The 25011-nt window shown below is 40.9% G+C and overlaps 1 protein-coding gene across 1 annotated transcript in view; it reads left to right on the top strand.

The window, feature by feature from the left end:
- The window catches only part of ANKS1B (ankyrin repeat and sterile alpha motif domain containing 1B), a 1399804-nt gene that overhangs the window by 869853 nt on the left and 504940 nt on the right, over positions 1 to 25011 (top strand). Inside the window, exon 15 of the mRNA XM_069095213.1 lies at positions 850 to 956. Coding sequence (XP_068951314.1) covers positions 850 to 956 — 107 coding nt within the window. The remainder of the gene's footprint in view (positions 1 to 849; positions 957 to 25011) is intronic.

Genomic DNA, 25011 nt, shown 5'->3' with positions numbered 1-25011 from the left:
ACACACACACACACACACACACACACACACACACACACACACCAAAATGCATAACCTCGGGACGAAGATTCAACTGAGATCGAAGCACCCGGGGTCCGCTTGTGGTTCTTGCTATTTTCTGCATTTGTTTTGACTGCTCCCATCATTCAAGATTGACGCTTGGATGGGTGTGTAGGAGGCGGCAGCAGCAGGAGCGGGGCTTACAGCTTGCACATACACACACACACATACATACATACATACATACACACACGCGCGCACACACACACACACACACACACACACACAATCTGCCTTATCTGATGGCTATTATTGAAAATGGGAGGTGTAGCCTGGGCTGGGTAATGAAGGGGAGCGGAGCGAGGGGGGCGCCAGGAGCATGGAGCTGAATACCAATGAGTGTAGGAGTATTGGATGAGGAAGAAGTCTTGCCTGCTCGCGCTGCCAGAGCTCACTGTGGAGTAATCCAAGCATCCCTGAGAACCAGAGAGCAGCCAGCCGGCGCTGACGGCTTGACATGCTGGCTTCTTCTGGGATCTGGGGGGCCCCGGTGTGACATCCACAGTCCCTAGTCCGTTGCTAATATGTGAGAAATGTGGAGCTAGGAGCCACCCTTCCGCTTTCTCACTAACCTTCCCTGGCAAAAAAAACAACCACTATGTTTTCCTTTTGACTTTTCTTTCTCGTGAGAAAAATCCCAACGTTTATCTGTCAAGCTGGCGGGCTCCTATGACAGCAACTTTCCTCACAACATGATGTGGCAATGCCACCTCTCAGCCCAGGACTACCGCTATTACCCCGTGGATGGCTACTCCCTGCTTAAACGCTTCCCTCTCCACCCTCTTGCAGGACCCCGATGCCCGGTCCAAACGGTGGGACAATGGCTGGAGAACATCGGGCTACCTCAGTACGAGAACCACTTGATGGCCAACGGGTTCGACAATGTGCAGTTTATGGTAAGGAGCTCCCGGTCTGGGTTCATGTGGCTGCCTTTTGTCTGTCTGGGCTTCCTCTGTTCGGCTGCCGTTAGTGAGAGGGGATCTGAGCTGAGCCCCAGAGGATCAGTCCCTGGGCTCTCTATGGGGCTGAAGTAAGAAACAGGGGCCGCTTAGAACGAACTTATTATTTGCAACTAAATGATTACTGGAAATCAGGTTATAAAGAGCCATGAGGTGTGCGGATCCAGCTACCCACCCATGTGCTTTTGGGGACCGATCTCGCCACAGTGACATTTTCAGGAGGTAGAGGAATGTTCAGATGGACATTTCTCCCCTTGTTGTTTTACGTCCACTTTTAGAAAGTAATCCTTTCAGAGCATCCGTAGTAGAACAATACCCCTTCTGTCAGGCAGTTCTAGTCACAGTCAATGGCATGAAATATTGTTTCATGTAAGCATTAGCATTTCAGTGTGGCGTGGGTCAGGTGTGCAAATGTTCAGTCCCGGTTCCAAATTGCAGGCACACTCTTCGGTCTCTGCTCCTGCTCCTCGGAAGAGTCAATTATGGAAAGGATTCACTTGGACTGGGTAGTAAATAGGGATGTGTTCCTTTAAGAAGGAAATAGATGCTTTCCTAGTTCGGGCTGGTTAATATCTGGATAATGGGGTTCTTCTCCTTGCTTATGTCCTCGACCTCTTTAGCGGTCCAAAAAAGCCTGTGTACCCCTTCTTAGCGTGATAAAGAAAATGCTAACATTTCTAGAAGTTAGTGAAAAATAAAGACGTCTTGTTTTGTTTTCCCATCCAAGTTCATAGACCTCTAGAAATCCAACCACGGACCCCTTGGGAGTCCATGAATCCCATGTTAAGGATCCCTGATCTAGGAGGTACTGATGTTCTCTACAGCAGCCCGAGTGCCTCAGAACACCAGTGACTTCTCTAGCCACATCTCGCTGAAGTACACCAAACCCCCATTGTGAAGAATATAGGTTAGGACAGGGGCTGGAGAGCCATGTGGGCTCCTTGCCCAGCCCCCAATCGTTTCCCTACCTCCTCCAGTGCTCATCAGTTTCGCTTGGGCTAAGAGCCTTCACCCCACTTGTAAAGCTACGTCAGAGCCCTTGTTAACTTTCCCTGTATTTAAGATCTTACCACACACAGGGCTCTAAATTTAGTGCTATGTCTGTGTTAAAGGCACGAGGCACACACATGGCCCTTGGGATTAATAACATTCTAAGAACTATAATCCCAGACACAGTTTCAAGTAAAAAATGTTAGACAGGCCTGACACCTGCAGTTTCTTGCTATCAAAACTGCAAACAGAAAAAAAGAGGGGGGAATGCCTGACACCTGGAGTGCTTTCTCATATACATGCATACATATGATCTTTTTTTCCTTCCATGCTTAATGCAGATTTAGGTAGCATTTTTAGTTATTGAGTTGATTAAATGTCCACATTCTAGACATTTTAAAGACATGTTTTGTCCAGAAATATCTGCCAGGAAGAGCATTGTACAAATGTAGTCTGACATGTGGGCTGGAAAACTTGCATGTGATGATATTTGCCGAGCCCTTTCTGGGCTTGGAATCTTTGCAGTACTGTCCCAGCTGCCATGGCTTTTCCCTTTGCTGAGGTTCTTCCAGCCCTAGAACTTTTAAAATGAAAAGAAAGTGAAGGGTCTTAGCCATCTCTTTGGCAAGGAGTGTGGGGGAAGGACGAATATTTCTCCTGTGTGTTTGTCAAGTGTGACACTCTTAATGGCCGGCAATGAGAATTGTAGGAATTAGCAAATCAGCTCGTGGATGCATTTTCAAATGTTTATAGTAACTATGGCTAGACTGCTTTTCTCCCCCTCTCCCCTCTCTGTCTCCATCTCTGCTTCCCTCCCCCTTCTCTTGCTCACTCCTCTTTTTCCCTCCCTGTCTTCCTTTTCTTCCTCTCTACCTCCCTCTCCCCTTCCTCTCTCCACTATCTCTTTATCTCTCTCTCTGTCTCTATTTCCCCATCTCTTTTTATCTTGTTCCTGTTCTCCTTCTGTATGTGTCCCTCTGCCTCTCTCTCCCTTTGTCTCTGTTTCTTCTTCTCTCACCCTCCATTTCCATATATATATATTTCTGTGCCTCTCTCCTTATCTCAATCCCTCTCTCTCCTTGTATCTGTCACTCTCTGTATCTCTGCATGTGTGTTTGTTTCTGTCTCTCTGCCTCTCAACCTCTATTTTTCTCTCCACCTCCTTCCATGCCTCCTGATGCTTCCCATTTCTCTCCTCTCTATGTCAATGGGAAGAGAACTTAAAAAAAACTCTCCAACCTTGCCCTGGTCTACAACAGAATGTTTGTGTGGTACCCAGGTTCCATTTCTGAATGCCTCACATACTTTGGTGGACAAGAAGATCCTACCCCCTGTGATGTAATTTAGCATTCTTTACAACTAAACTTTAGGTATATATGAGAAAAGATGAGATCCCCTTTAAGCCTTTAAAGCTGAAAGGTTACTCAAACAGGTTTTAAAATAAGTATTGGCAGCAACACGCGGGAAGATACTTGTGAATGAAATATGTGAAAGCTGTACAGCATGTGGCTTAAAGTGGTAATGTGTTTGGGGTTTGAGGATTTGCCATGTGTATGTACATTTGTAGTGCAGTGAAGGTTGCAGATTTACTCCACATTCTTACCCTTTTCTATTACCAGTGGCATGGTGGCTACAGGACTGGACCCCAAATTGAGAAGATTTAGATGTAAAAACCATGTCTGCTTCTTACTAGCTCTTTGACCCTGGACAAGTCCTTTAACCTCTTGAAAAACTCAGTTTCCTCATCTCCCAAATGGGGGCAATAATAATGGTCTTGCATTCCCCACAGGCTTATTGTGAAGTTCAAATGAGATTATGTATTAAAGTGATTCACAGGCTCTTAAGTGCATTGGTTTCCCATGCAGAAGACACTCTTACCATTATTCGTGAGATCACATGACCAGGGGCCATCTATGTCAATGGCTTCACGGCAAGGGAACTGAAGTGATTAAAGATCAGAGATCTAGAGCTGGAAAAGGCCTTGGAGGTCATCCATAGGACTCTATAAAATAAGGGTCCAGCTCTCTTATTTTACAGTTAAAGAAATTGTTGCTCACAGAGATTAAATGATTTTACCCAAAGTCACACAGATAATACATAATAAGGGTACAATTTGAACCCGGGTCCTCTGACATCCTATTCATTTCTCTTTTCACTATATCATGTGAGTGAATCAATGAATCAACAAGAGCTTATGACATGCACTCTAAAACTCAGTTACATCAGGTATCTGCAATATACTTTCTTGACTAAGAAGACACAAAAAGTTTGAATTCTTGGTATTTTAGGTGAATTAACCAATGATGTGAGACACATAAGAAAATGGTATCTCCATGCAGGACTAAAGTACTGGTATGTGTCATTTAAAATGCTACTAGTAGCAGAAAACCATTCCCTTGTTCTATGCATGCACACATGCATATATACACATATGTAGACCCACATACATATACATACATATCTATCCATCCAATGGCACCTAATGCGTTTCATTATCATCAATTCACATGGACTGACTTCATTGGTCTTTATACTGAAACATTTTATTAATGTAGAAGAAAATCTGTTGATATGCTTCACTTACATCTCATATGATAGAGAGTCCAGATTTTGTTGTGTTTTTTTTTTCTTAAAGCACATTCTGACCCGCTTCTCTTCGTCCTGTTGCCTAAGCAACAATCACCCTGCTCCTGTTAACTATGGTATAGCCCAGGTCCTCTTAGCTGTTTAAAGAATATGGGGAACCACAAGAGGTTCTAATTAATACTAATAGAAACATCATATCCTATCAGTACATGAATATGTTCTATTTGGGAACATTTTCACTGGTTAAAGATGCCAATTAAATTGGCATATGGTTAGATACTAGGGACTTGTGAGTCTCTATCAATGGCCTTCAGGGTAAACCATTCACCAAGAGCTTTGAGATTCTCTCACTGCTCTTTAAAAAAATAAAAATAAAACACCCAAGTGATATATCCGCACAGCTACCATTCACCCCAGGAAAGATGAGTTATGCCAATTCCTGTGCATGGATAGAAAAAAGGACTCCCTTTTATCTTTAAATTGCTATGAATTATTGACTTCTCCTTTAGGCTCTTGATGATTGTGCTTGATTTTACAGATGTGTGGATTCTTCTCCCTCTCCCTGAAATGTCTTTAGAATGAATCTTGAAATATTTTCCATTGTTGTCTTTCCAAACTGTGTTCCTGTTTGCAGAAGAATTGTGCTCACAGCTTCCTCAGTTTCAAACACACACACACACACACACACACACACACACACACATTATGTGTACATTCATATCATCATTGACACGGTTTCAGTTCAAGAGTAGCTGAAGGGGTTTTGTTTAAATCAAACATCAAGGTAGGCACATCTCTACTCATCTCTGGAGTTTCAGTCATGAAACTCTTCAAGATGTCATACAAGGATCTGCTGACAGAACTGGGTAGGTTTTCTCTGGCAAAGAGAAGGCTAAGAAGGGACATGATAGCTGTCTTCAGGAATCTAAAGGGCTATCACAGGGAAGATGATTTAGACTGAAGGGATTAGAGACCTGTTTAGCCTTCAAATCAAGAAAACTTCCTAATGATTAAAGGTACCAAGAATTAGTATGGACTGTCTTGTGATATCATGTTTCCTCTCATAGTCTTCAAACCAAGACTAGACAATCACTTACTTGGGTATGTTATAGTGAGGTTTCCTTTTATGAAGGCTTTGATTTAGGTGACTGCTGATGCCCATTCAGCTCTAAAATTCGGTGATATTCTCTTCCTGTGGTTGTGCCATTCGGTCCCAGAGGAGAGAACTGGAGTAATGTGTGATGATTGCAAAGAGGTGAATTTAGGGCAGATATCAGGAAAAACTTCCTGAGATTCAGAGAGTCCCTTGGTAAGTAGTGGGCTCCCACTCACTTCAGGTGCTCAGGCAGAAGCTGGATGATTCTGTGTTGGGCATATTAGACTGGGGATTCCTTTTGAATATGGGTTGTTCTCTTCCAGTACTGAAATTCTGTGATTCTATGATACAAAAGGCTTCTACCTGTCTATCTGACTTTCCCGTTTTATCTGCCACCATTCTTCTTCATTGTTCCATCATTCCAAGCACATTCATCTACTTGCTGCTCCCCCTATTTCTACTCTGTCGATTCTTGCTTCCATGTTTTTGCACATACCATTTACTCACCTACCCTACCCCAGAATGTCTGCCATCCTCACCTTCACCTGCCCAGACTATATTCTTCTTCCAGCTGCCTATTCAATCCAATCTTTCACCCCTTAGTAATCTAGCCTTCCTCTGAAGCCCTATAGCACCAATTCTCTTAGATCATTTAATTTACACCCCATATAGGGCTATTTACTTTCTCATTGACCTTGGACAAGTCACTTCCTGTGACTATGGGCCTCAGATTCCTCATCTGTCAAATGTAGAAGTTAGTCTTAACTAGTCTCTAAGATACCTCCCAACACTGAACTTGAAGGTAGGAGACATTGGTTTGAATCTTGACTATGATGCTTTCCAGCTGGACAAGCCATCCCCGCCTCTCATATCAAACCCTAGAGCCATAAAATTGGGATGAATTGGTATTAGATTTGTTGTAAGGAAAGCACTTTCCAGACTATTCTATACAAGTGAATCTTTGGGTTCATTTGAAAGGCAAAAGAATAGAGGTTCAAATGCTAGACCCCAAGGCAAGAAATCCTACATTCAAGCCTTACCTCTGACAATCAGTGACTGTGTGACCCCAGTGAGGTTGCCTATCTTTGCCTCATACCATTTATGAGATCATACATCTAGGATAGGAAGGGACCCCAGAAGCTATCTAGTCTACACTCTCTCTCATTTTGCATGTAAGGAAACCAGAACCTAGAGAACTCCAATAACGTGTCCAAGGTCACATAGGCATCAGAGACAAGATTTCTTGGCCTTATATGCTAAGTAGAACTGGAAGGGACCTAAGAAGGCATCCAATCTAACCCTCTCATTTTACAGATAAGGTAGCCAAGGCCTAAGGAAGGTAAAGATTAAGGCCACTTAACCACTAAACATCCAAAGTGGGATCCTTAGGAATTATATGGCATATGGGTTGCAATCTCTGTTGGTGGAGGGAGTTAGCCCATGTTGATGAAAGCACACAAGTATAATTTAGTCACTTCTACTAATGTACACATTTTTTACCATCCCCAACCCCCACCACTAAGTAAACTACAAACTCGAGGCCAGGATTATAATGTCTCCTTTTTACCCTTGAAATTTGGGCCCCAGATCAGACACTCAGTTGAGGAGACACTCAAGGCATTTATGATGATTGATACACATAGATGTGGTCCCTAGATCTAATCTCATTTGTGAACCATATGTCCTGATTTGTCAGTTAGAACAAAGAAAGAAGTACATTTTTCCCTCAGCCCTTTCACCTAATCATTTATGCCCTCTCCCCCAAATACACACACATACCTTTTCTTCCCTCTAGGCTCTGGGATCTAACTTTTCCCCCAAACCTTTATAGGTTTATAGGAGGCATATGCCATTTATTAGTGTTAGTCTCCAGCCAGAAAGAACCCCAGCCCTTGGAGACAATATCCCAGGCCATCAAAGGTCTCTGTTGCCCTAGAAAGGGTGATAGAGATACTGATGTTTCCGGAACTCTGCCAAAGTTAATATTCAAGAATGATATGTGGTCCAGATGACTTAGTCAAAACCTGCTTCAGATATAGAAAGATTTCTACCTCCCCCATAATAACCAATTTTGCCAGTTCTATGTGTTAGCTGTAGAGAAGGGAAAATTCTGCATTGAAGTTAAAGAGTGCCTACTATGAATATATTGTTATTCATTAGGTTGGATTAGAATTTTTGGACAAGCACCAAAGTTTTATTCTGTAGTATGTCTCTTTCCTACGGGCAGCTAGGTGGTTCAATGGATAGAGTACCAGGCCTGCAAAAAGAATAATCTGCCTAAGTTCAAATCTGGCCACAGACACTAACTGTGTGACCCTGGACAGGCCACTTAAACCTATTTGCCTCAGTTTCCTCATCTGTAAAATGAGCTGGAGATGGAAATGGCAAACCACTCCAGTGTCTTTGCCAAAGAAAACCCCAAATGGGATCATGAAGAGTTGGGCATGGCTAAAACAACTTTACAACAACATATCTTCCCTTGGATAAATATATTCATCTCCTACAAGATCTTTCCCATTCTGCTTTCTATTTCATCACAGAATCAGAGATTTAAAGTTGGAAGGGCTCCTCAAGGCCATCTAGTCTAAGTTCTTCTTTTTTACAGATGTGGAAACTGAGGACCAGGGAGATGAAGTGATTTCCCTGTAGTCACACAAGTAATAAATGGCAGAGCTAGAATAAGAACCATAGCATCATTGACTGACAGTTGGTACAATTCTCTTCACATATTGGACACTTTACAGTGTCTTTTGAAATGAAAAATCCAATTCAGGTTAATTTCTGTGAGAGATAAAGAAAGAGAAATGTGCACATGGGAGGGTCTTCATACCCTTGGTTAGAATTTTAAAGGATTCTAAAAGTCATGTAGGTGAGTCCATATAAGCAGAGGGAGTAGTGAGTAGACAGTGCTGGATTTGGAATTGAAAAGGCATGGTTTCGAATCCTGTCTTAGCTTGTGGCATCTGGGATAAGTCACTCGAGTTCTTTGAGCCTCGGCACCTTCAATAGGACCGTTGGATTCTACTTTTTCGGTCTCTTCAGGCTCCAATTCTTTGATCATATGTATAGTCCTTTAATTAGGCTGCGATTATAGCTTTATCTTCACAACAACCCAACAGGGTTGGTGTTATTATAATCCCCATTTTCCAGAGAAGGAAACTGACTCGAAGAGAATCCAAATGGTTTTGAACTCGGGTTTTCCTGGCTCCATTCCAACAATCTATCTAATGAGCCACCTATCTGCCATATGCAGTAGCATATCAACAGTGTTAGCTGCACATAAAGAGTCTATTATTGTAGAGATACATAGCCAGAAAAGGCTAACCAGCAGTAAAGCAAAGGATACTGACTCAGGGATGTGATGTCTAGGGAGTACGCTGGTACCCAGATAATGTTAGGAGACCTGGACAAAGGCCCTTGTTGAGTTGGCCCCTGTGAAAAATATTGGGGGGGGTAGAGATGAGATGCAGCAGGAGGAGAAAAGCTGGATAGGTTGCAGACTGTCCCACTGGAGGGACTGTGCTCATCAGTGAGATTCCAAACTATGGAAGCATCGAAAGGCCAAGGAAAAGAGAAACCGGACTCCATAATTAAGCCACAGTTCTCTCTGTAAGACATCAGTTTATATAATATCATCATCATCATTATTTATACAATGGCCCAAAAACCTTAGTGCAGTTTTACACTGAGATTTTTCAGTTATTCCATTTGATCCTCACGACCACCCTTTGAGGTAGGTAATAGATTGTGCAGTGGTTAGAGCACTGGAGTCAGGAAGACCTGAGTTCAAATTTAGCTTCAGGCACTTACTTCCTCTGTGACTCCAGGTAAGTCGCTTACCCTCTGTCTTTACTTCCCTCGTTGGTAAAATAGGCATCACAGTAGTGCTTACCTCCCAGAGTTGTTGTGAGGGTCAAATAAGATAGTATTTATAAAGCATTTTGCCAACTTAAAGCATTATGTAAATGTTAGCTGATGTGAATGTTATGCACTATTATGATCCCATCTGACAAATGAGGAAATTGAGGCTGAAAGCAGTTAAGTATCTTTCCATGGGTTACGAGTCTTCCTGACTCCATCCCCCATACTCTATCTACTGCGCTCGAATTGAAATGATGAGCCATTTAATTGAAACTCTCTCATTCTCCAATCTTTCATATGCATTTTATACGTTAATGGAGCTGATTCCCCTTACTTTTATGCCATAAATTTTCTGCACTGAGAACATGCTCAGAGGTTGGTATAGTAATAGGCTTTGTTAAATGTCTTGAGAGAACATCAGTATTCAAGTCCTAAATTAAACATGGAAAAAGTAAGAAGAAAAGAGATTCCTCCACACACATATCTGTCCCTGGAGGGAAAGGCTGGGCAAGCTATAACTAAATGCCAAAGAATCCAGATCCTGTATTACTCAAAGGGCAGTTTGGGGGTTGCTACTCCCAGTTTGAATCCCCAGATCCCCCACTTTTTTCTTGCCTCTGAAAAAGAAAAAAAGTATGTAACCCTCCCCAAAATTTTAAAGACGAGTCAACCACATATTGGGTAAAAGATATGTAGAATCTTCCACTGGTATCAGAGAATGTTAAGAATTCAAGGCCTCCAGCATATCGGTACCTCCTTGCTGCAAATGTGTGGGAGGACATGGAAGAGACCGAGGCAGGATGGACAGGTTTGTTGGGTTGGCCCTCAGCACACTTAGAAGGAAAATGAACATTAGAGAAATTCTGAGTGCAGTGAGGTGATGCTATGGAGAGAGTGGTAGACTTGGAGTCAGGAGGACCTGAGTTTGAATCCTGCCTCAGATACTTACTAGCTATGTAACTTTAGACAAATTTTTTTCACCTCTCTCAGCCTCAGTTTCCTCATCTCTGAAATGGGATTATATTAGCACCTCCCCCCCAAAGGTTGTTGTGAAGATCAAATGAAATAACATACATACAGGATTTTGCAGTCCTGAAATCCTAAACAATAATAGCTAATTTTTATAAAATGCCTGTTATGTGCCAGGCAAGCTCTTTAAAATTATTATCTCATTTGATCCTCACAACCCTGGGAGGTAGATGCTATTATTATCACCATTTTTACAGATGTGGAAACTGAGGCAAACAAGTTAAGTGACTTGCCTAGGAGCACACCACTAGTAAGTATCTGATGTCAGAATTGAACTCAGGTCTTCCTGATTCTAGGCCCAATGTTCACTCTCTATCCAAATTGTTATCATCATCGGTACTGAGAAATAGCCTCTCCAAGCTTTTATCTGCCTGTGAACCAGACTGGACTCTGAACTGAGAGTGTAGCTGCTTGTTGAAAGCATGCATCTGAAGAAATACAAGTTATCAATAACCATATTTTTTAAAACTGTAAAGATCACCAATAATTAGAGAAATGCAAATTAAATAATTCTGATTAGGTTCCATCTAATATCTGCCAATCTGACAACATTGACCAAAAAAAAAAAGGAAAAGGCAAATAAATGCCAGCTCTGGGGTTGTGGGGAAACAGGCACATTGATGGTGGAGTTGAGAACTTGTCCAGCCATTCTGGAAATTAATTTCGAATTATAGTCAGAAAGCTACTAAACTGAGCATACCATTTGACCCAGTGCTTACCACTGCTAGGTCTATACCCCCAAAGAAATGAAATAAAGAGGAAAGGAACCCCTATGTACAAAGAGTTTTACAGTAGCTCTTTTCATGATGGTGAAGAAGTGGAAACTGAGGGGATGCCCATCAATTGGGGAATAGCTGAACAAGTCTATGAAGGTGATGAAAATACTATTGTGCTGGCAGAAATGTTGAAGGGGCTGGTTCCAGAAAAACCTTGGAAGGCTTGTGTGAACTGATACAAAATAAAGTGAGCAGACCAAGAAGAATGAGTGATACAATAACAGCAATATTGTAAAGATAAACAACTCTGATCAATACAATGACCAAATGCATTTCCAGGTACTCACAATTGAAATATGCTACCCATTTCTTCATAGAGAGGTGATACTCAGGTTTCAGGTTAGGCTCTGGGATACTCAGGTTGCAGGTTAGGCTCTATGTGTATGCACATTTCTATTACATATCATATACATATGCATATATGTGTATATATGTGATATATTCATGTACACATGGCCAATGTAGGAATTAACTTTGCTTGAATATGCATATTTGTAACATAGTTTTATTCTTCTTACTTCCTCAACTGGAGGGCAGAGAAGATGGGAGGGAAAAAATGTGGATCTGAAAATAAAATTTAATTTAAAAAAAAGAAAGAAAGCCTACCTCTAGGTTCCTACTTATAGTTGGAGAAATTCACTTGTAATTATTAGCATTTGAGATCTGTTACTGTCTCAGTTCAACTCAGGAGGGAGTCAGTAGTTTAATTACAGCAGGGAAAGGGAACAGTCTAGCCACGATGTGTATGTATTAAAGAAGGCTGCTTTGGTAAGTATGACTTTCAACCTTTTCCTCGAAGCTTTGGCTTATTCATCTGTAAAATCAATCTAATGATATGGCGGACAGAAACATTCTTATGACTTGTTAACTAATATTTTAAGGCCTTCCAAAGGTAGAAGTATAATGTTAAAACTAGACCCCAGTATTAATTATCCTCTTGTATTCAGCTAGCCAGAGTAGGACACGAGTTTGTGACATATATAATATCCCCGATGATTGTTCTAGAAGAGGACCATGACAGTAGGGAGGTGATGCCAAGACATGTAAGTGAATTGGATTCGAGTGAGTGAGGGCTGTGCAAAGTCACCAGCCTCACTTTCTCCTCTGGAGCCATCTCAGTTCAGTGGCAAGATATTATGAAGAGGACTGGGTTGCTAGTATGAAATATGGGAATAGAAGAGGTTGATCCTTTTAGAGTAGGGGTAGAGATCCAGGAAATCATCCATTTAGCCACACTTGTATTACTGTGCTACCAGTATGAGAGCTTGAGGAGTCAATTATCTATCTCAGCATGCATTTATTATGCACCATTGATACACCAGGAACTGTACTAGATGCTGTGGATATGAAGGTAAAAGTAAAATCGTACCTGCTTCCAAAGAGATTATGTTCTGCTGGAGAGTCAGTATGTATGGAGAAGAGGAAATACAAAAAATGCCCCAATTACAAACAATCATTTCAGAGTGGGGAGAATGCTAACAAACGGAGACTGGGGAAAGGCTTGTTGTAGAAGGATGCCCTTGAGCTGCGTCCTTGAAGGAATGAGGACTTCCTAGAAGCAAAGGAGAGAAGGGAGGACATTCCAGGTGGGGGTCCAGCTTGTCCATCAGCACACAGGTGGAATGTAGGCAACAAGGACAGTGTCATGAGCTTCTCAGACCTCTACCTGGAAGGGACTTCAATTCATTGCTAAAGTATTAAACTAAATGCGGGCTTGTTTTTTGTTAAAATGAAGTAAATGTCATGAGAAGTAGGATGATGTCCACAGAGCACTTCTTCAGTTGAAGTGACCTACCCAAGGTCACACAGCCAATCTTGCAAGAGGTAGAACTTTGAACCCAGGTTTTCCTGGCTTTAAAGTCAATTCTCTGTCCACTACACACCACTGCCTCTTGTATGCCTTATTAGCAAGCATTTAATTGATTTTAAATTCATCGTATCCCAATTCTGAGTCTCTGCTGGTGAGATGGGAAGATGAATTTATCTTCAGAGTTAGAAACTTGTCCAAATCCTTTTTGTATTTGTAACCTGATTTGAAGCATTTTTGACCATTGTTCCTTCTCTCTTTTGCCTTCAGATTCTTTTGTTGTTCAGTCATTTTTCAGTCATATCTGACTCTTTGTGACCCCATTAGCAGTTTTCTTGGCAGAGATATTGGAGTGGTCTGCCATTTCCTTCTCTCACTCATTTTACCCATGAGCAATTGAGGCAAACAAGGTTAAGTGACTTACCCAGGGTCGTGCATCTAGAAAGTGTCTGAGGACAGTTTGAACTCAGGAAGATGAATCTTTCTGACTCCAGGCCTGGCATTCCACGTCACCACTTAGTTCCCCCTTAGCATCAAGTTCAGCAAGCATTTATTAAGTGTCTCCTGTGTGCCAAGCAGCAGGAACACGAGGAAAAGTAAAAGAAACAACTCCTTTCCTCAAGAAACTTACACATTTGGGGAGAAGGGATCATAGGACCGGAAATACAGATGTCAGAGCGATGCCAGAGGCCAGTTAGGCCAATTCCCACATCTCATATACAATGTATTTGAAACCCAGAAAGTTGAAGGGACTCACCCAAGTTCACACAGGTAGTGAGTGACAGAAATAAGCTTGATATATATAAATACTAAGTAGATATACAAAGACTCTGAAAGCAAAGTCCAGAGGGAGGAGTCCTAGAAGATGGGAGGGCCAAATTAGAAACCACTAGATTATAGGTATCTTGAAGACCAGAACCATTAAAAAAGTCTTTGTAGGGGGCGGCTAGGTGGCGCAATGAATAGTGCACCGGCCCTGGAGTCAGGAGGACCTGAGTTTAAATCTGGCCTCCGACACTTAACACAAAAACTAGCCATGTGACCTTGGGCAAGTCACTTAACCCCAATTGCCCTATTTCCCCCCTCCAAAAAGAAAAAAAAAAAGTCTTTGTATCATTAGTATCAAGCAATGCCCTAATAATTGTGTGCTGAATTAAATTAACAGGCATCCCTACTGCATCAGGTTTTCCCTCTACCAGTTTACCCCTTAATAATTCTTATGATCCAAATTCCATCTCTCCCTAGGAAAACTGCTCTCAAATGTCAGTGATGACCTGCGTCTTGTCACATCCTATTACTTTGACTCCGTCCTTCTTCTGTCTGACCTTTCTTGGTATTCCCTGTTCGTTTGGCTTCTGGGTCTTCCAGCCTCACTTTCCCTCCAGCTCCCCGTCCTCTCTTTTTCTCCATTCAACAAATATGAATTCCCTACTTTGAAGACACAGAGACAAAATCCAAAGCAATCCCTGCTTCAAGAAGCTTACGTTGCCTTCTTGTTCTGTCCCCTTCCCTGGCTTTGTCATCTTTCTTCTTTCCCAGAGGTTTTGTCTTCTTGCTTTCTCAGTTGGAAGGCAGAAAAGGTAGGAGGGGGAGGGAGTAGATCTGAAAATAAAATGTGAAATTTATGGAAGTTCCTCAGGACTCCATCTTCAGCATTACATTCTTTCTCGAGTGGAAGATGAGATGAAGGGTTCATCTCTGCTCGGATCTTCTGTTGTTGATTCAAATCGTTATTTTTGTTCAGTTGTTTCAGTCACATCTGACTCTTTGTGACCACATTTGGGGTCTTCTTGGCAGACATACTGGAGTGCTATGCCATTTGCTTTTCCAGCTCATTTTACAGATGAGGAAACAGAGGGAGATGAAGTAACTTTCCCAGGAACACACAGCAATAAGTGTGTGAGGCCAGATTTGAATTCAGGTCCTTCTGATTACAGGTCCAGCACCCTATCCATTGTGACACCTACCTGCCCTCAATCCAAGTTAGCAACTCCCAAATCTATATACCTGATACCCGAAAGAGAGAAAGGGAAGGATAGTAAAAATGCCAGTGGTTCTAGAAATCATAAGATCTGGGTTCAAATCGTCGCTCTGAATATAAATATCTGTGTGAAGCAGCATTCCCATTTCATCATCACTATCATCATCATCATCATCATGTACGTGATGCTTTAAGGTTTACAAACTGTTTTTTTCCAGGATCTCATTTGATCCTCATAACAACCCTGATGCTATGTTTGTCTCCATTTTACACATGACAAAACTGAGGCAAACAAAGTTTAAGTGATTTACCCACAGGAATATACTAAGTGTCTGAGGCAGCATTTGAACTCAGATCTTCCTGAATCCAAGTCCAAAACTGCCTAGAGTTCAGAACTTGGAGTCAAAGTAAAGGAGGCAGAGACAAGGAGGCAAAAAGAGCACTGGCTCTGGAGTCAAGGGACCTGAATTCAAATTCTGCCTGATACTTGCTTTCTGACTTTGAGGCAGTCATTGAATTTTCTTGGGCTTCAGGCTTTTGAGGTCCCTTCAATAACTCTAGTTCTATGAACCTATGAACCAGAAAGAAATGAATTACAAGGTTGCCTCAGACATTTCTAGCTGTATTTCTAGCTGAGCAAGCCACTTAAAATAATTCTCTCTGCCTCAGTTTCCTCTTCTGTAGAATAAGGTTAATAATAGCAGCAACCTCATGGATTTATGCTGAAGTCCAAGTGTGAAATATTTAAAAGATTTGGCAAACTCCAAAGTATAATATTAATGTTGTTGTTATTAAAGGTGAGGATATCTTATCTAAACTTTTGCATCTCCCCTAGAGCCCAGCTCATGTTCTTCCCACTTAATAAATGTCTATTGAATGAATGAAAGTATGCTCCTGCACATAGTCTCCTTTCCCTGTGGAACATGTTGGTTTGGAGCCATGATTTACACACATACACACACACACACACGCATGCTGGTGGGATTTTGTATGTCAGTACAATTCCAGGGGAAGGCATGAGGATGACAGCCACATTATGTCCTTCCTATGTGTCAGAAAGAAAAGACACTCTCCATCCCTGTGGCAAGCATTATTTAGCCTATAGTCTAATCATATCTGCAACTGAGTGAAGCATTTCTTAATGAGCTTTCCAGATGTTTTTTTTTCCCTTTTTGTCCACAAGGGACTGAGGCTTAGGATTTAGCGCCATGCCCATGGAGCCTTGAAAGGTTATCTAGCCCCATTGTCCTGCCCGTAGGCAGGATTACACCTAAGCCACCCTTCCTGACGCTTGTGTTCTGCCGTCACACTTGCACAACATATGTTATCTTACTCTTTAGGAATTAATGCTTGAAAATAAAATTGTGGGGAAAACTAATGGAACTAAAGATTGTGTACTTTCCTGAGTCATAGAAGAGTGTTATAAAAAGAGGAATATAAAGGAAAATTTGACTAGTTTAGGAAGTCAAGATATTGGGCCAAGCCCCTAGCTGAAAGTGGGGTCTCCATCCTCATGCTTTCCAAAAGTACTTTCTCAAGTCAAGTTGTTGTTCTTCAGTCATTTCAGCTATTCTCAACTCTTTGTGTCCCCTTTTGGGGTTTTCTTGACAAAGATGCTAGAGTGGTTTGCCAGTTCCTTCTCCAGTTACTTTACAGATGAGGAAACTGAGGGCTAAGTGACTTATACAGGATAACCCAGCTAGTAAGTGTCTGAAGCTGGATTTGAACTCAAGAAGATGAGTCTTCCTGACTCCAGGCCCAGGACTCTGTTCACTATGGTGCCACCTAGCTGCCTCAAGTGTTTATTATGTGCCAGGTATTAAAATAGCCATAGCCACTTAACAAGCATTTATTAAATATTGTGTGATCATTAATTAATATATTATTAACAATTATGATTAATTCCCATCATTGTCATTACTATGTGCCAAGCAGTGTGCTAAGTTCTGAGGATAATAAAAAGAAAGGCAAAAACACTGTCCTTGCCCTCAGTGAGTTTGCCTTCTAATAGTAGAAACCACCGATGCCTATCATGGTACTGTTATTTTTTTATAAAAAAATATAACAAAATAGTCATGGAGTCATTTGAGGACAAAGGAATTAATATCTGGGGGAAATCAGAAAAGTTTTCTTAAGCTGAGCCCTGAAGGGAAGGAACCAAGGATTCCAAGAGTCACAGGTGAGGGGAGAGTATACTCTAGAAATGGGGATAGCCATGTGTCAGACGTGTGGACAGCCGTGTAAAAGGTATGTTTATTGAGAATCACTGAATTAAACCAGATGTATAACTCCTTTGCTTCCATTACATTCTTCCTGGTATGAGAGGTATTTCCTCCCAGTAGAAAGAAAGCTACTTGAGGACAGGCAATGGGTTATTTTCCGTGCTGACAACTGTGTACCTCGCACTTAGTCGGCATCTAATCAATGTGTTATTAAAATTGGATGTATTTCATTTAAATTGAATCAAATCGGCATCTCTGGGGTTTGCAGATGAAAATGCCAGACAGCACAACTCCTACGCTCTCAAGGACTAGGCAAGGGTGAGCAGGAATCATGGCCAAAGCATTTGCTAGACTTCTCAGGCATCTAATACTAAAATGCCTTAGTCTTTGGAGGTGTCTGGCAAGCTACGCTACATCCTTCCTCCAAGAAGACTGAAGGGGATTGTGGAATGAGAGGCATATTCTGACTGCCCAAGCTAACCCAGCTAGTTTGTTAGCCAGCCCTGAGAAGGAATCCTAACAAAGGCAGTAGAGTGCAGGGCAAGGTTGTTGGATTAAAAATAAGGAGATCTGGAATTCTAGCTATGTGGGGTGGTGGTTGTGTTGTTGTTTTGTTTAACCCAAACTATAACAGACTTCCTTCCTGTGTGTTTCATTGCAAATATGCAAAGGTTGTGCATTCATTTCTAGCGCATTGAGGATTAGTTGAAAGTTATTTGACAACAGTGAGTACATGAGACTGAAGATTCAGAGAGTTCGTATTTGAGGGTGTAGTCCAGAGGTAGGTAGCTTTTCCTCAGTTCTGTACCTGATTTCCAACTCGTCCTCTTCTGGCATTCAAAGACATAGCAGAGTGGTGATGGCCACAAATTAGCTATTTCATGGTAGCAATGAGGAATGATGGTTACGGGCTTTCACAAGGAGAATGGAGGGGCGTATATGAAGGCACGTAGGTAAGCATGATGAAGATGGCAAAAGATGGTCTATGTCACTTATCCATAGCTTACATTGGAATTTTTGATACAGTGATGAGACCTGGGAACTGTCAGAGAGCTATATGCTTCTTGCCCTTGTTGTATGCTAGCTATAGATAAAAGTTAGATATGAAAAGCTCTCTAAGATCTAGGGTCATTTTTTCCAGTCTCCAAATCTCAAAGAATTAAACATCATAGGTAAATCTAGAGGATGTAATACCTTTTGATTTCATTTATCTGTAACATTCTACAGACTCTATGCCATATTCAATAAATTCTCATGTCTCAGGCATATTATCTTTTAGGTTCGAAGACAAGAATGTTCTGAGTCAATGACATGTTTTTGAAGCATTCTGTTTTCCTAAAAAGAAATGCATAAGTTCACTTATGAAGCAAAATACCCAACCAATGAAAAAGTCCACTGACCATATAATACTAATAGATCACATTTATGTGGTATCATCAGGTTGTCAGGATACTTCATTTCCATTTTGCCATTTAAGCCTCATCATAAAATTGAGAGTTAGTTATACTCAGCATTATCTCTTTTTATAGACGTGAGTGAAAGAAAAAGTGTTTATCAAGCACTTGCTATGTACCTAACAAATCTTATATACAGATACAAAGACAAGAGAAAAGACAAAACTGAACCTAAAAAGTCTATCTTTGTAAGAGTACGAGACATCACCTAAAAGGCAGTGATGCCAGGAAGGGCTATTCTGTTGGGAAATAGAAGGTCAGTGAGTAGAGCCACAGGGGTGTAATATTGACACACTCTTTTTAATAGCAGTACTGATTTGATTGAGACTCCAAAACTAGAAGGTGGTTGAGGAGGTTGGCAGAAAAACAGCAGAGGGTTCAAACACACTAGCAATGCATCTGGCAGGAAGATGGCCAAGGAACAGAGTTAAGTGTGGCTGGAACCTGTCTAAATATAGTAGACCCCAGGAAGCACTCAGGACAGCAGGAGATACCAGAGCAATAATTCCAGAACTGAAAGAGTTAAACCTTGACTGGGCCAAGGCACCTAAAGAGAGGATGATGGTGGAGTCTAGTGGAAATTGAGGCTCAAAGATGAAGCTAGAAAGTACCCAAGGCAAGATTTAAGCTTAGGTCTCTCTTGGCTCCGAATCCAGTAATCTATTTGCTACACCACAGTGCCTCTCCATAAATAGTAAAATTATGATCACTTTTATGAGAATTTATGCATGCCTCAGGGTGTGGTTGCTTTGACTTCAGCAGCAATTAACTTAGAATTGCATCCAGAATATCAAATAATATTCTAAGATATGCTTAGTTTGAGGAGTTCTCACCCTTAATCATTTTTAAAAGGAAAGTTACATATTACATATGCTGTAAATATCTTAACATTATTTTTTAGAATAAAAATGCTTATAGTTAGGAAAATCTTTTTAAAATAGACTTTAGTACAGATCTTTAAAATAGATTTCTAAGAGATAGATCCATTCAGACACAAACATATTAGAACTTGACAACTTGGAAATCATCATTTTATACATGAGGAAACTGATTCCTCATAGGGTGAAGGGACTCACCCAAGCCTAGGATTCATCCTCAGCTATGCACTCTTCCTTATTCCCCAGATGAGGTAGATGCCAAGTCTTGTATCTGAAGTCATCACCATTTCTTATATCCATTCCCTCTTTTCCCCCGATACCACTACTATAACCATGACCCCCCAGTCTCACACCTAAACTAATGCAAAAGCCCCTTGATTAGCCTCCCTGATTCCAGTCTCTTCCTTTTCTGCATCATACTCCACTTAGCTACCAAAGCAGTATTCCCACGTCACTTCACTATGCAAAAATCTTTAGGCTCATTATTGACAGTAGGATAAAATAGAAATTCCTCAACCCAGTTTTTAAAGCCTTCCACAACCTGTTTCCCATCTACCTCCCCAGTTATTTCACAGAACTCCCTTATTATGCTTTTTCTAGTCAAACTGGTCTTCTAATTAGCTGTTCCTTATATAAAACTATCTCCCACCTCTGCAGCTTTGCATAGGTGGTATGAATGTATCCCTTCCTCACCTCCCCCGTTAGGATCCATTATTGTCCTTCAAATCTCAGCTCGGAGCCACCTCTAACATGAATCCTTTACTGACACCCCTAGTTGTTCAATCTCTCATTCTCTTGATGTTACTTTGTATTGCTTTGTAAATACTCTGTCTTTATTCCTTTCTGTAGATGATGAATTCCTCTAGTAGCAGGTACACTTCTTGATGTGAGGCATTTTCACTTGGTTGGTTGGTTTTGTGTTCCCATTTCGTAGCACAGTACATTACTGCTGTTTAAAAACATTTAATTAATTCAATTGTGTGGATGGCTCTGTAGACTTCCGCAGCATATAGTAAAAGGAGGCAAGATGATGGTGGCAAATATATAGTGTGGGATGATAATGATTAATATGGTTAATATCGGCAAGGTTGGCATAGAGAGAAAATGTAGGAAGTCTAATCACCATTGACCAATTATGATATTTATTTGTTGTCCACTTTCTTTCATCCTCCTTCCCCAGGCCTTCCAAGGATCTTGAGTGGATTAGAGTTTGATGAACCATTTAGATTGGAGCCTCCATTTTTTTTTTCCAGTTCAATAGGCAAGATACTATGATGTTTCTTGAAGGCTGGTTCTCATCTCTACAGTGTCATACAGAATCATAGCATAGTTTTAGGATTCTACAGGCTTCATGAGAGTCTTTCTTAGAGTTCCTCCACTTCAGACTCCCTGTTTCTTTTGATATCAACCCCATTGTCCAGAGCACCATGATTCCAAACCTTAGTGTTATCTTTGACTCTTCCCCTCACCCTCACCTCCCACATCCAATCAGTTGCCAAATCCGGCAAATTCTTCCTCTGAGATAATGGCTGCATCCACCCCCTTTTTTCTCTTCTCTTGGCCACTGCTTTTACTTTAGACCCTAATTATCCCCCTCACCGGATGATTGAAAGAGCCTCCAAATTGGTGCCTCAGCCTCAATTTATCTCCCCATCTCCAGTGTGTCCTTCAAAGCATTTTCCAAGTGTATCCTAGGTTTGAGCTTCAACCCAACCATGTGGACAATATAGCACATGGATGTCACATCTAACATAAATCTACCTCTCACACTTCCTCTCTCTCTCTCCTCCTGCCCTCCAACTTACCCACAAATCAACAAGGTTGTTTTATCCTGTTTATTTGCTTATTTTTCCCAAGACAGGACCAGCCACTGTGGCTACGACTCAAACTGTTTTTCTCAGTATCATAAGGGTAACCTTGAGTGGGGGAAGGTAAAACAGACTCCTGCTACTCACCACCATAGATCTTAACCAGCTATTAGTATATGTCCCATTTACACAAAATTAGACATAAAGACACCATCGACTCTTAATAAATTGCATTGCTGGTTTTTGTCTTTATATCACCAAAATTTCTTACCATCTCTGTCCCCTTCCCAGAGAGTCATCCCATATGACAAACACTATCTCAAAGAAAATAAAAAGAAAAGGAAGGAAGGAAAAAAATCAGCAAAATCTGTCAATATGTCATAAAAGCTTAAAAATATGTGTCGTGGAACATATCCCTGGGCCTCCCACCTCTGTAAAACAGTGGGATGGAAAGGTCTTCTCTTCCCTCTTTTTCAGGGCTGTGATTGTTTGTAATTTTTCAGTATTTACTTTTGATAGTTTTGTGATTGTTAATGTACAGAAATTCATAGAAATAATAAAGATCAGTCAATCAATAAGCATTTATTAAGGGCCTACTAGGTATCAGGCACTGTGCTAAGTGCTGGATATACAAAAAGGGACAAAATATAGTGTCTATCCTCAAGGAGCTTACAATCAATCTAATGGAAGAGACAAGAAGTAAACAAATATACTCAAAGCAAACTATATATAGAATAAATAGGGAATCATTCAAATAGGGAAGACACTAAAATTAAGAGGGATTCAGAAAGGCTTCCTGTAGAAAGTGAGATAGTATATGTCATCCTCTGTGCCTAGGAATGGCATGGCTTCGTGTTCGAATTCTTTTTTGAACAGCCACAGCTAAGTACTGCCATCACTGGAAAGTTCTCTTTGATCTCATAAGATCATAGGACCCATGAACCTCTAGCAGGAAGGGACCTCAGAGATTGTCTCATTCAATGCCCTTCTTTTACAGATGAAGAAACTACAGGCAAGGAGATTAACATAAATGATTTTTCCCTTTTGCATTTACCTATATCTCTTTTTGGGATCTCAAATATGTATATATCATGAAGAAAATTATTTTTTAATCTGTATATTTAGCCTATCCTGTTAACTATCTCCCTCCCTCCCTCCCTCTCTCAATCTCCTGCTCTAGACAAACAGACAGACAGACAGACAGAAAGGCAGACAGATCGATAGATAGATAGAATTATCTCCTCTTTCTCTTCATGTATATATATATACACACATACATATATGTACACTTTCGTGTATGTATATATTTTGAGGGGTTGTGAGAGGGAGAGAGGAAGGGGACAGAGGTGAGAGAATACATCCTCTGTGCCTTGGAATAACATGTCTTCCTTTTGGAATTCTTTCTTTAACAGCTAAAGTGTATATATATATGTGTATATATATAAATATAATTTTAAAAATATTTTAATATAATTTCGAAAGAGATCTATATATAGTGAGAGAAGTGGCTGTTAAAGCCACCTGCATGTTAAGCTATTAAAACTTAAAACTGGACTAAGACTTTTGGGACAAACGGTATATAAAGGGCACTGACTATATCTTATTTCTTTTCTTTATTGCCAGTGCCTGGTGCTGTGAATTGTACAGAGTAGGCACTTCATTTTTTGCAAATGGAATTGAAATGTTCTCCTAGGTTAACTTGTTCTAGAGAGTGATTTTAATGGTAAGAAAGAGCTGAATACTTTCATACTGAATTATGCATGGAAATAAAGAGAAAATTTGACCTAGGAGGTCAACATGCCCTTTGGAAAACTAATCAGAAGTGGCAGCAATATGGCATTAAGCTTTAAGCTAAAAAATCTATAAAATTTCAGTAGTGACCAACCATCAAAAATATTTCATAGAGGAATATTGAGTGGAAGATAAGACAAGGTGAAGATCCTTTCCAAGTCTCCAATTCACAAGCAGAACAAAATGCATCCTCAGGTCAACTGGGAGGTGATGCTGGTGGTAGTGGCAGCAGATACCCAAGGACAGTGTGAGTTTGCTACTAGGGGAGTTTGGTCCCCCTGGTATAGAGGATTCAATGATGTCAAGCTTCCATAGAGGTAGTCAGAAATAATTGGTGGCATAACAACTTTGAATCAGAAAGAGCTAATGAATTTAGCTCTCATCCATTATTACCTTTGGGGCCCAAAGCAGGTTACGTAACTTCTAAATACCATAGACTACTCTCAAGGATTCATATACTAGGTGGAAGGAAATATATTGCAGTATGAAGAAGCAGGATCTGAATTCAAATTATGGGTCTTTTGCTTCATATCTGTGTGACCTTTGGCTAGTCATTGCACCTCCTTTGTTCTCAATTTCCTATTCTGTAAAATCAGTATATTGGACTCAATGACCTCTGTGCTTTAAATCTCTGATCCTGGTAAAATATTAACACACCACTATCCTCCAAAGAGGCTTGCCAGCAGAAGTATCCTGCTACTTGGGACGGAAAGAGACAGAGACACAGCTCTGCCTTGCAAGGTTAGGGCTAGGAACTAAAAGGCCCAAGGGCAGCTGAATCACATGCTTCTATGAACAGTTATGGTCATACCCATGTGGACACTAAACTGGAATGGTGGTTATACAATGATGAATGTAGAAGCATCTGCATTATTAGTCTTAGGGGAAGAGTGTCTAAGTATTCTCTTGATTTCATACTATATTGAAAAACACAGGACAATAGACTTAGATAATAGCTAAAAGGGACAGCTAGGTGGTGTGTTGGATAGAATGTAGAGCCAGGAATCAGGAAGACTCTTCATGGGTTCAAATCTGGCCTCAGACACTTACTAGCTGTGTAACCCTGGGCAAGTCACCTAACCCTGTTTGCCTCAGTTTCCTTATCTGTAAAATAAGCTGGAGAAGAAAATGGCAAACCACTCCAGTGTCTTTGCAAAAAAAAAGTCCATCGAGAGTCAGCTACAACTGAACAACAACTACAACAAAAATAGCCAAAAGAAACCCTCAGGCACCTGAATCCAAGCCTCTCCTTTTACAGGTAAGGAAACTGAAACAGAGAGTTTAGGTGACTTGTTTAGGATCACACAGCTAGTATCTGAGGCAGGATTTGAATTCTAGTGTTCCTGAAGGCACCTAATTGTGTGAGATGACAGGAGCTATATATCAACTTTGCCACTTTATTACTGCCTAAATGACCTTGGTACAGTTAGTTAACTCCTCTGTGCTTCACTCCCTTTATCTAGCAAATGATAAGGGTTAGGTTATCAGGGGTGGGAAACCTGCCACTTTGAGGTCACACGTGGCCCTCTAGGTCCTCAAGTGTGGCCCTTTGACTGAATCCAAATTTCACAGGACAAATCCCCTTAATAAAAGGATTTGTTCTCTAAAACTTGGGGTCAGTCAAAAGGCTACATTCAAGGACATAGTGGCCTCAAAACAGCAGGTTCCTCACACCTTGTAGATGATGTACAGAGTTCCTTCTCACTCTAAATA

Source organism: Petaurus breviceps, unplaced genomic scaffold, assembly GCF_028583685.1.
Source record: "Petaurus breviceps papuanus isolate PSGF00001 unplaced genomic scaffold, PetGlider_PUasm1.0 225, whole genome shotgun sequence".
Classification (NCBI taxonomy): Eukaryota; Metazoa; Chordata; class Mammalia; order Diprotodontia; family Petauridae; genus Petaurus; species Petaurus breviceps.
This window is presented reverse-complemented; position numbering and strand designations above follow the sequence as displayed.